The 13,560-nt window shown below is 38.6% G+C and overlaps 1 protein-coding gene across 1 annotated transcript in view; it reads left to right on the top strand.

Moving 5' to 3' along the window:
* Nucleotides 1–13,560, top strand: part of LOC122787163 (A disintegrin and metalloproteinase with thrombospondin motifs 10-like) — a 1,217,364-nt gene that overhangs the window by 853,125 nt on the left and 350,679 nt on the right. Inside the window, exon 14 of the mRNA XM_044053741.1 lies at nucleotides 5,503–5,566. Within this exon, the coding sequence (XP_043909676.1) occupies nucleotides 5,503–5,566 (64 nt within the window). The remainder of the gene's footprint in view (nucleotides 1–5,502; nucleotides 5,567–13,560) is intronic.

Raw genomic sequence — 13,560 nt, forward strand, 5'->3', positions numbered from 1 at the left:
CCTTTATGTATGGGTGTAACATAGGATATTTTCCAGAGTTTCTGCACATAGTTTTCAACAATTGATCTGTTTATGAGAGTGGGGATTGGGATAGCAATAGCATCTGCTGTGAGTTTCAAGAAATAGCTGGGGAATAGGTCGGCTGCTGTTGATGAGGTTTTTAGTTCGGAGAGCATGCTTTTGATTGAAGTGGTGGAAACTGTTTTGAGGGTAAAGCTTGTATTAGTGTTATTTGTGTTGGGGGAGATAGTGAGGAACGAACTGTCCTGTGATACTAAGGATAGAATTGAGTTCACAAAGTGGGAGTTGAATTGTGTTCCGATAGGAACTTTAGAGTTAAGGGTGGTTGGTTTGGGGGTAGTCTTTTGGGTGGGTTTTAGTAGCTGGTTTACATTTTTCCAAAATTTGTGAGAGCTGTGTTGATATTTAGTTTGTAATGTCATGTAGTAGGATTTTTTGTCCAGCCTAATGCATTTTTTGCATGGTTGCGCAGTTCTTGGTTCTTAGTTAGGCTTTGTGTTTCTTTGTTGTTTTGATAGTAAAGCCAGGCAGTGTCTCTGGACTTGAGGGTTTGTTTGGTTTTCTTACTGAGCCAGGGGTTTGTAGAGGTTCTACCCTTGATTTTACACAATGGATTGACAGTGTCTAGGTGTTGTAGAAATGTTTTGTTGAAATATGCTACAGCCTGGTCAAGCGGGAGGGTTTTTAGGGGGGTCCAGTCACAGTTACAGAGTAAAGTATTGAGGACCTCAGGAGAGAATTTTTTTGTTTCTAGTGGCTGTATAGTTAGTGGTTTTGCATATGCTTGTTCTACTACTTATAAGGTATATTATGTTGTGGTCACTTAAGGTGTCTGGGAGACTGCCTGCATGGGGGTACAATTTGGGGTTGTTATTTAGGACTCAATCAAGGATGGATTCCCGTTTAGATTTTTTATCACATCTGGTTGGAATTTGGACTAGCTGCTGGTAGCCATGGAGATTTATTAGATTGCTTGGTGGTATTATGGGTGGTAACTAATCTCTAACATAATACACTAACATGTATCATACCTGTAGTATCACATAATCCCTGATTAGTTAACACTCATGTAGCACTAACATGTATCATACCTGTAGTTTCATATAATCCAGATTAGTTACCACCCATGTAGCACTAACATGTATCATACCTGTAGTATCACATAATCCCTGATTAGTTACCACCCATGTAGCACTAACATGTATCATACCTGTAGTATCATATAATCCTGATTAGTTACCACCCATGTAGCACTAACATGTATCATACCTGTAGTATCATATAATCCTGATTAGTTACCACCCATGTTGCACTAACATGTATCATACCTGTAGTATCACATAATCCTGATTAGTTACCACCCATGTTGCACTAACATGTATCATACCTGTAGTACACATAATCCTGATTAGTTACCACCCATGTAGCACTAACATGTATCATACCTGTAGTATCATATAATCCTGATTAGTTACCACCCATATAGCACTGGCATGTATCATACCTGTAGTATCACATAATCCCTGATTAGTTACCACCCATGTAGCACTAACATGTATCATACCTGTAGTAACATATAATCCTGATTAGTTACCACTCATGTAGCACTAACATGTATCATACCTGTAGTATCACATAATGCTGATTAGTTAACACCCATGTAGCACTAACATGTATCATACCTGTAGTATCACATAATGCTGATTAGTTACCACCCATGTTGCACTAACATGTATCATACCTGTAGTATCACGTAATCCTGATTAGTTACCACCCATGTAGCACTAACATGTATCATACCTGTAGTATCACATAATCCTGATTAGTTACCACCCATGTAGCACTAACATGTATCATACCTGTAGTATCACATAATCCTGATTAGTTACCACCCATGTAGCACTAACATGTATCATACCTGTAGTATCATATAATCCTGATTAGTTACCACCCATGTAGCACTAACATGTATCATACCTGTAGTATCACAGAATCCTGATTAGTTACCACCCATGTAGCACTAACATCTATCATACCTGTAGTATCATATAATCCTGATTAGTTACCACCCATGTAGAACTAACATGTATCATACCTGTAGTATCACAGAATCCTGATTAGTTACCACCCATGTAGCACTAACATGTATCATACCTGTAGTATCACATAATCCTGATTAGTTACCACCCATGTAGCACTAACATGTATCATACCTGTAGTATCATATAATCCTGATTAGTTACCACCCATGTAGCACTAACATGTATCATACCTGTAGTATCACATAATCCTGATTAGTTACCACCCATGTTGCACTAACATGTATCATACCTGTAGTATCACATAATCCTGATTAGTTACCACCCATGTTGCACTAACATGTATCATACCTGTAGTATCACATAATCCTGATTAGTTACCATCCATGTAGCACTAACATGTATCATACCTGTAGTATCACATAATCCCTGATTAGTTACCACCCATGTAGCACTAACATGTATCATACCTGTAGTGTAACACGATCCCTGATTAGTTACCACCCATGTAGCACTGTATGGGCACCTACAAGAATGTATGGATCATGCCATCCCAAACAAAACCAAGGCTCACTCCTCCAAGAAAAGGAAACCAGTCTGGTGGACCCTGCAATAAACAAGCTATACACTAGAAGATGGAAACTAGTACAGGAAAGAGTGAAATTCCAAGAAGGGAAGACATCCCTTATCTGTATCAGCAAGAAACTGCATTCCCTCATAAAATCATCCAAGGCTAGCTTCGAAAGACAAATTGTCATGGCCTCCAAAGATAACCACAAGACATTCTTTAGCAATGGCAAGAATGTAAGTGGCAATTCTCAGATCTGCTCCGAGTTAGTGCAGAATGGCACAAAATACACTGAACCGAACGATATAGCCAACATCCTGACAGACAGGTTCAGTGCAAACTTCACCCCCATCTCACCCCCAAAAGGGTGCATAACTATACCAGAAGAATGTAGTGCCCCTGAAATCGCAGACACTCAGGTTAAAACAGCCCTCTCCAAAGCCAAAAACACAGCATTAACGGGACTGGATGTTGTCCCAGGCTGCGTCCTACTCGAGCTCTAAGGTTAACTAACCCCTCACCTAAACACACTGTTTAAACTCAGCCTCTCCACAGGCTACATGCCCACAGAGTGGCACACAGCAATGGTTATTCCACTCCACAAAGGTAGAGCCACAATGGATCCCAGGAACTATCGCCTATAAGCCTGACTAGCTTGGTCTGCAAAGCTATGGAGTGCATCATCATGGATCTCATTAACAGAGACATTGGGAACCTCCAAACACTGGACCCTACCCTGTTCGGCTTTGTTAATGGCAGATCATGCCTGCTAAACCTAATGGATTTCCTTGAGACAGTTACCAAGGCTATAAGACGAGGGAAAGGTAGTCCACACAGCCTACCTAGATCTCGCAAAGGCCTTTGACACCATTCCCCACTCAGGTATTATAGACAAGCTCACCAGCCTGTACATAAACCCCCACATCACGAGATGGGTTGCCCACTGGCTCAAGGACAGAACCCGCATGGTAAAAGTTGCAGGAGCTAGGTCTGACTCTAAACCGGTTACAAGTGGCGTTCCCCAGGGCTCAGTCCCAGGACCACTCCTGTTCAGCCTATACTTCTCAGAGGTACAGGCAAGCACAGGAGGACTATGGTTTGACCAAGTTCGCAGATGACTGCAAACTAGGGGCTATAATTGACTCTCCGGCTGATACAGACATCCTCCAAAAGGGTCTCACTGATACAGATACCTGGTGTCAAAACCATGGCCTCAAGCTAAATGCCAAAAAGTGCATAGTCATCCCCTTTGGAAAAAACAAAGTACCCACAAACTACCACATAGTTTGGAGCCCCCTAAATACGGAAGACGTAATAAGGGATCCGGGGACCCAAGTAGATAGCAACCTCTCCTTTGATGATCACATTGCCAAAGTGGTTAGAAAATCCTTCTATGTGGCCCACCTAATCACAAAAGGGTTTGCATCCAGATTGAAAGAGGTCATTGGGCCCCTCTATGCATCACTCATCAGACCCATCATAGAGTACAATGCCCCATTTGGAATGTACCTTACAAGACACCTGCAACAGCTGGAAAGACCACAGAAGTACCTCACCAAGAGGAACACTGGCCTCAAGCAGATGCCCTCTGCAGCTCGACTGAAGAAACTCCAGCTGTACTCAGTTGCATACTGCCTACTCAGAGGTGATCTCTGCCTGACATACAAGGCCATGTCCAACCCTGAATTGATGGACATGCTCCACCTAAAGAAAACCATATCCCCTCGAGCCACATGCTCCAGGGATCTAAACCTCACCACAACAATAAATAGAACGTGCTGGAGGGATAGATTCCTATCCCACAGACTTCCCATGCTCTGGAGCAAGATTCCAATCTACATTAGGCAGAGCTCCTCGCTAACCCTCTTCAAAAAAAACCTTGACGAGTGGATGGGAAACAGAAAGTTTACCCCAGGGATCACTTCAATGGCTCTGCTGGACAGAGGCACAGGGAACTAATCTAAGGGGGTGGCAAAAGCCAACACATTCCAGCTAGGCTTATAAATGCCTTTGGGCAGATAGCCTTGTGCCTACCTATGAACCTATGAACATATATCATATCTGTAGTATCACATAATCCCTGATTAGTTACCACTCATGTGGCATGAACATGTATCATACCTGTAGCATCACATAATTCCTGATTAGTTATTTTTACACCCACTTTCCTTGAACAAAGCCCCATATGACAGGCCTTAAAATACACAATTGCACAAATAGTAATCATTGCTTAACCAGTTCTGCTACTTTCTGAGTTATTCCCTGGCCAATCTCTGAAATGGCCTTCACCCTTACTTGGCATCTTCATAATAATGTCTTTTAAATGGAAGATTCAATTATGTCAATCTGACCTCCAATTGTAGTCCATCATATGCAGGCTAATTATATGTTGAATCCTGTAGAGTTGCAGACCTAAGTCGGCAGTTGCCTGCAGTTCAAGTCTTTAGTTTACATTGACTGACATAATTAACAGTGTTTATCTAACTACCATGTAATGACTACAACTATTCATATTTCTCCTTTTTTGCACGGTTTCAGAAAGTGACTTACTCTTTGTTTTAATGTTATATCAGTAGCATAATACTACAATAAGACTGCTTAATAGGCTAGTACATTCCTGCCCAAATTTCTCCTGAGAAATGTCTTTGGTTGACTTAACCACTTTTCAAAATGCTTTGAATGAGTTCATTACATAGCTAACCATATTTTTCATGAATTTATTACTACCTTTTTCCTTCAAAGGTTATGAAACCATCATCATGTGGAACATTCATGGCAGTCTTAAATCCATCTTTTTATTTAATTTTTCAGTCATTATTAATTTCCTACTGTTTATAAAATTCTTAATATCATTTTTTTCTGTCAACTTTACAGGCCAACAATTGGAGGAAGATACTGCCTAGGAGAAAGAAAACGTCACAGGTCATGCAACATTGATGTAAGTACAGAATATACAGACATGTCCTAGTCATATGTATTCATATTGTTCTACTACTAGCATAAATACCAATAAAAACTCATCTATTGTTTTATTTATTTACATTTTGAACTGAACTTTGATTTATATAAAAGGCAGATGTAAGTATCTTTTAGAATGACATTGATGTATATGCTTGTCAAAATTCAGTCTACAAAATCAGCTAAACATCTTGACAAATGCATTGATATAAAACTGAGATACCTATAAAGAAAAGTAGTAAATATAAAAATAAATTAAATCTCAACTCAGAAAAGTTTTCAGAATCAGAGGTGGGGAGCAAGCCTCGAGTGGTGTATAGAAGAGGCGGAACTATCAAGAATTTATTAGAGATTAGTCTGTGTCTTTCGGCTTTTCCCAGTTAGAGGTCGCCACAGCAGAACTCCGGTCTGCTAATGATTGTCAGTTGATTTTTATGTACCAGCTTGCCAGGCCTGATGCACAACCTTCAACGAAGCTACGCCCATTCACGCATGTCTCCACACAGAAGACGCTCTAGCTGAGAATCAAACTGGACAGCGTCTTACTGTGAGGCGACAATGCTACCGCAGCACCACCACCGCCGGTAATTTATTAGAGATTAGTAACGGCAATTTTTCTTCTTACAATGCTAGAAAAAAATAACACTTTCAAATGCGGGTCCTGTTCTTACTGTAAGTGGATCTTGGGAATGGGTCAGATTAAAATCAGCAAATATTTTGTATATTGTTCATTTCACTGTACTTGCAACTTGACTGGTTTAGTCAAGTTAGCAAAATTCCAGTGGTGTGAGGGTTTTTATGTAGGCAAGCCAGAAAGGAAATTTAAAGATTATATAACAAATTGTTAATGTTTTTCTGTCTAATATCATATCGATGTTCATAAATACAAACACATTATTAAATACCCAGATCATTATTTCCTTCCCTTTGGTGTAGAAGGAATTGTTAAAAATCCACAGGGGGTACTCAGAGTGACCTCACTGAATGGAAGAGCTTGTCTGGCAGATCAGACTTAATGCGTGCTACTACCCAAAACTTAATGATAACTTATCTATAGCTAGTGTGCTAAAGCTCAGATCTTATTTCACGAGTCATGTTTTTTATTACAACATGACAGCTGTGACACTGTTAGCCCGTCTAGGTGGAATTTTGTAAATAATTGAATGTCATTTGTGAATATTGCTATGATTTCTACAGAACTGTATGTTATGTACTGAGCTTCAAGAATGTTACCACAGTGTACCCTACTGGAAAAGAACAGAAATGTATATAAACTATATACCTGTGCAAATGTATGTTTTAATAGTAGAAGCTGGAACATACAGAGATAACTTACAAAACATCAATAAAATAAGTGACATTGTTTTATGATTGTGTTATCTTTCAGTTTCAGTGAAACAAACACAATGTCTAGAGCTTTAGATTTTTTACTGTCTTAGAGAGAAGCAATTACTAAGTCAAAAATGTAAAAGTGTTTAATAGTTTTACGATTTCCAGTTCTGACCAAAATCTGAGAGCTATGTATTTTTCATACAGAAATGTTACATTTTGTTAAGTTTCTGTTAGCCTGGGAACTGAAGGCAGGTGACAAAGAGTGATGTCATCCAGGCTAACCCAGCAGTAATTTGTGATATTAATTTAAGAACTCTCTGAGAGAGACAGAGAGAGAGAGAGAGACGATGCATTTTGTATCTTGTCTTGGACCTAGAAACATCCATTCAGGACTTCTGCCTGCATGCTGCTCTGTAAGTCTAGGGTACAGTAATTTTTCTTAGATACAGATAGGAATATAGTAAAGATTAATTTAGATGTTTTCTGTATTTATTTGAGACTGTTCTGCAATGTTGTTTTAAAATATTTCCTGTGATTCTGAACTCTGTAGTTACTGTGTTCTTTGAGGATTGTCTTGTTCTTTTAATATTTATTAAATATATTTAAACCTATCTTTGTGGCTTATTTTATTTAGATATATTTAAGCTTTTAGAGTACTTGCATATGTATTTGGTGACACCGTACAGACCACTCCTAAATAGCCTTAGTCTTGATCACACTTACCGTTTGGATAATAGTAACATTACACAGTAGAATTGGTCACCCTTTGTAAGGGCCTTTATAGTAGCTGATAGGTAGGAGTTGGTGGCAGTGATGACTACCTTAGTCTGGACAGAAGGGGGCTTAGCTAGTAAACCTGTGCAGGCCTTCCCCAGGTGTGTGTGTGTGTGTGTGTGTGTGTGTGTGTGTGTGTGTGTGTGTGTGCTTGTATATAAATCAAATCTCAAAGTGTGTGGTGTCTCCTACTTGGGCAGGGGCACAAAGCACTGGTTGGACAGAGAGGGTGCTGGAGGTCTTGTCTTGATGCCTCAGCTGGGATTTTAACCCTATAGTTGTGCCAGTGGGGAGTCTTACTGGGGATCTGGAGAAAGAGGGAGAAACCAGCTCTAGACTGACAGTGATATTTGTGTGCTCTTAAGGGAAATTGTACTTTACTGTGTGTGCACTTGTCATCCTCCCAATGTGTATGTCTGTCACTGGTCCTAATGGTGAGGAGTGAGGCTCCTTGATTACTGGGCCAGTGCACGGGCATCACAACATGTTAAACAATTTTGAATGGACTATCAATGCATCCTTGTTTTTATTCATTGTACTGAGTCTGTGTGTGTTAACAGAATTTTTATATATTGTTTCTTTAAAATGATAGAATGTTTCTCATTGATTCTTTTAGAGGCACTCGTACTGGGTTTGAGTTTTTAAAAAGTGTTTGGACTTAATTTATGTTTGTAGTCTGATTAAGTCTTTGTTATAGTCAGATGGAAGAGCTAAATACTTTTTTATTATATTTTGTTGGTGAACTCATCTGGCTCGCTTTTTGAGTGCAGTGGCTGAAAGAAGAACTTTGGAGACTTGACTAGGCCCTGATTTGCTTTTTAGACAAATGAGGGAGATTTTGGTCTGTTGTGCACATTCTCTCTTACTTTTGGACAGGATTTTTTTTCTTTTGTTGTACAACCTATTTACACCAGTGGCCCACCAAGGCGGCTTGTTTTTACTGTTTTTCCTAGGCTTATTTTGGTGTAGTACTGCCATTTCTATGCAGTTGTTTATATAGTTGTACAAGGCTTCTGTGTAGGCCTCCACATAGGCATCTCTGTTTTCTGGGTTTGGGAGAGCTTGGAAACTATCTATCCCATCACTTAATAGGATGTAGTTTGTCTTAGAAAAGTTCTTAAATGTTTTGGAGTTAGGTGTGGATTTTAGTTTTATGTTTGAAGGGATACTATTTTGTGATATCTAACCAGTCAGGGCATCATACTCACTGGGGGGCTGCAAAACACTGTCATATTTGTGAGTACTAGGTCTAGGATATTTGTATCCTAAGTGGGAATGGAGACTAGCTACTCCAGGGTATTTACACTGGCAAAGTCTATAATCTTTGAGCCTGCATATTAGTGGTCATGTATGCTTCCCAGTTAATGGAGGAGTAGCTGAAATCACCCATGAGTATGGTACTAGGCTGCATGTAAGTGATTCTAGTAAATTCAGGTATGATGTATGGGTTTCCTGGTTCATAGTGGATGACTTGTAGCTATCAAGGATATAGTAATGTTTTTTCCTATGGCTAGTTGGATATGGAGTAGCTCAATCATGCTATATTGTTTGACCAGTCTTCAGGTGTGCTTATCTTGTATGTAGATGGGTACACCTCCACCTTTTGCTCTTTTATGTGCAGTGGGTGACTGGAACATATGAAAGGCATTACAGCTATTCATGGCCAGGGTGCTTTCCAGGGCTTTGAACCATGTTTCAGTAACTGCACAGATATCAGCATTTTCTAGGGTGAGGAGTGCTTCCAGGGAGTGTAGTTTCTTGCTGAGACTTCTAGCACTGCGTTTTAATATCTTTAGCTTATCCCGAGTACATTTTGCTATGTTGGAAGGTTTGTCTGTTTGGCAATGCCTAAAAATAGGCACAATAGTGCTAGATAATGTTTTGGACAATATCCAAAAGCCTAGTTGTAGCAGGTGGAGAACATCCCTGGCAAAGCAGCATGATCTGTTAATCATGTTCCTCCAGGCTAACAAATATTGTACCCCTTTGGAATGACACCAGTAGCTAAGCCAATTCTTAAAGTCAGTCCTTTTCTGTTGGTATCATGGCATCATCCTTAGAGGTGATAGACTAGTGCTTAATGCTAGGCTCATACCTGCCTGTGACATGTATTCTGAGCGCACAATCACTGCTCTCTGCACATAGTCCGGGGAGATACATCTCAGGTCATTTATTCCCACATGGGCCAAGTCATACTGGTAATTGGGTTTAGTGACCTAAGTGCTTGCATAATCTGGCAAATCCTGGCCCCTGACAGACAACTAACAGTAACCTTATCCAGCTTGTTGAGAGGAATATTAATGTGTCTCACAATGGAGTCTCCTCTGACCAAATTAATGAACCATGTGGTGTTATATGCCCAATGGGCTTGGTAGTTGAGAGACAATAAGATGTAGTTTTGTGTGCTGTGGTGCGAGTTGTCTTGTTTGTGTGCATGTGGAGTTTCTGAGCACTGCATCTGAGAGGCTTTTAAGGTTTGGGTAAGTTACATGTGAGCATCTCTGCATATGTGGGTCTATATGCCTGGTCCTATGTAATTGCAGTGAGTGTTGTGTGTGTTGCTGACAACCTGTTTGGTGTCTTTTCTGTGAGCATGTACGATTCTTGCCTCCAGTGACAGTGTGTAACAACATCTCTCACATACTGTATTCACCTGTTTCAGAATTAAGTGGTCGTCAGTGTATATAAGGCAATTTCTATACTGCAACATGATGCCCATATCTTTCAAGCTAGATGCAACAATAGCAGGTAAATTGTCTATCCATGGTTGCAGCTACTTAATATGTGCTTTACAAGGGGAAATGAATGGGGGGGGTTACAACTGTATGAGTGATGGGTGATTACTTAATGTAATCCACAGATAACCTATCCTGCAATGCTCCCTATTATGCAGGCCAGATGATCTTTAAGCTGCAATAGTTCTGAGTGCTTTAATAATATAATCTAGAGCTAACTAAATGTGACAATGCTGTTCAGCATGCAAACTAGTAACTCATCAGGAATTTCAGGATTTGATTTTAACCAGTACTTTTTCTTTAGATTTCCAGTTATGCTGGTAATCTTTTAGGAGGTCATGCAGTATTCTTTATCGAATATCTAGCTCATTTTGTACCTCCACCACAAGCATCTTTTACAATTTCCAGTATATTTGGGTCAAGTAGGAGGAATTTTTTTGAGTGAAATACTTAATTACCCTGTAATGGTTATTCATAACATCTTGTATGGTTATTCTTAACATCTTGTATAGTTAAAATAGGATACGCACCTTAAATACCCTTTTATTTCAGTAGGAATTTTGCTTATTTCATTGTAATTTCCACTTGGTAAATCAAAGACGTGTATGGGGTTCCTGTTAATAATCCAAGAGTTTTAAATTGTAAACTTCGGAAGGTCAGAAATTGAAGTGTGAAGTGGGGGAATATATACTAATTCCCAAATTGTGGTAACTTGTGATATTTCCCCTTACTCCAAGGTACAGTAATTTGTCTATCTTTTTAGAATGGGTTAGTCCCACTAGGTGAATAGCCATTTATCAGGGGAGAACCAAAGCGGCATTTATACTACTAGGGAAAATTTGAGCGAGATATTAGGGAATTTCCCTACTCTTTGAGCTGACAGATGACACTGGAGGACTCCTACAGCTGCATGGAGAAGGAGAGAAAAGCTATGGAGAGTTTGGAGGTAGAAACTGAGAATTTGGAGAAAAAAATGCTTTGATGTGGCATATCAGAATGTAAGCAAAGATTCCTGTGTGGTGGATGTTACAAATGAGTCATGTTTAACTATTGCCATGGAGAAAGAAGTGAGTGGGTCTGTTGAAGTGGTGCAGATAACAGAACTGGTATCAGGAGAGCTTTCAGATGATGTCCTAGTACAAATAATTGAGCTAGATGATACAGGTGACATCCCTGATGTTTCGTGATGTGAGACAGCGGATATCTTTTTCGGTTGTGCTGAGGATGGTAATGTGGAAAAGGAACCAGGTGATGTGTCAGCAGAGAATGCAGCAGTTAAAACCTATGCAGCAGTGACAGAAAGTAAAAGAGGAAAACAGCAACAAACTGAGAAGGTTTCTGGTTTTGTGCAGGAGATAATGCAGTAACTAAAACATATGAAGTAGTGACAGCAGGCAGAAAAGGAGAGTAGCAACAAACTTAGTAAAACTGTTTTAAAAGAAGACAATACCAGTTGTGACAATAAAAGAAAAAAGTGAAGCAGTAATAGACAGATATGTATGGGACAATGTGGTAATTCTGGGTTTTAAACCTCAAGATAACCAGCCTTTTATACATATTGGGACACACTTATTGTGACTTCTTTCAAACTGATGGACTGAATTTCTGGAACTGTGTAACAAAAGCAGTTATCCGTGGAATCAGTATTTGTTTTCTGGTTGTAACTTAAATGTTAAACATGTTACTTTGCAGTTTTGAACTGATGAGTTATAAGAAAACAATGTTAAAAAAAAATGCATGCAGGATTTGTCTGAAACTGCTGTTACTATTGTGAAAGTTAGAGATGAAAGAAACTTATGGAATGGAGGATGGAAGCTATTTTGAAATGTGAAAAAAAAAAACTATGGCAAAACACTTGCCAAGTTGTACTTTTGTGGCTGGTTCTAGAGGGACATCAAGATATGCTGGCCAGTCTAAATCACAGTAAATAATGAGAAAGAAGGGAAGGGAAGAAAACACACGAGGAAGGACGAGAAGAAGTAGGAGGAAAGGGTGAACTAGGTAAAAAAAACTGTAAAAGAAGAAAAAAATACGTAGGAGAAACATGAAGAGAGATTGTACATAAAGAAAGAGATGCAAAGATAAGGGCTTGATACTAATAATTTGACTGAAATTCTTGCCAGTGAAATATCTGATTCTGAGGATAAAGGATTATTTGTACAAAAACCCAGGAAAAAATATTCAATTAGGGAAAGAATAAAAATAAGAAAATTAAAATGTAAAAATATTTCCCCTTAATTTAAAAAGAAAGAAAAATAATAAGTTTGACTGCTTTTAGTAATTATGAGCATTAATATTAGCATTGTAAGAAAAATAGAGACACTGGAATGGTATGGTAAATGTGATGTGAAGGATTTCTATAAAAACTGGTTTGAATGATGAAGTGAATTTAAAAAGAAGTATAAAATGTTTTTGCAGTGGCTGGATAATGAAAAAAGGAAGTGAAAGTGAAGTATGGGAAAATGTATACAAATATATTTGATAATTTAAAGAATAATACAAGAGAGTATCAGACTATGGAAAAAAGAAATATATAAAAAGAAATCGAGAAAAAAAGTAGGACACTGCAAATGTAGGTAGAGGTATTAATTACAAGGGAGAAGGTAGGATGTATTTGGATATTTGCTGAAAACAGTATAGGAGGATATTGGTATAATGAGGGAAATGAAAGATGTAAAAAGAAAGGTAGAAAGAATACATGAGCAAATTATAAGTATTGTAGCACAGCATTTGGAAAAGTATAACAATAAATGAAGGAAATAGGAGAAAATAGAAAGTAAAACAATTACCAGAGTAAATTAAGGAAGAATTTGAAAAATAAACCACTATTACTGAATTGGATGAATTACTTAAAAAAGTAAATGCTGATTCAATATCAGGCCCAGATCGTATAGAGTATAGAAAGTACAAGAAATTAATGGATTGGCAAAGAGGGTATTTTGTTAATAAAGTGAATGATTGGTAAAAGTAAGGGGTCATTTATCAAGAGTTGTGCAGTGGGATATTACAATTTGTATGGAAAAAGATAAGTAAATAAAAATTGGAGAGTCATCACACTAAACATATAGCATTTTTATGAGAACAATACACAGGTGAGTGGAAGGAAGGATAATGGATATTATGAAAGAAAGTA

Source organism: Protopterus annectens, chromosome 13.part0, assembly GCF_019279795.1.
Source record: "Protopterus annectens isolate FY-2018-M chromosome 13.part0, PAN1.0, whole genome shotgun sequence".
NCBI lineage: Eukaryota > Metazoa > Chordata > Ceratodontiformes > Protopteridae > Protopterus > Protopterus annectens.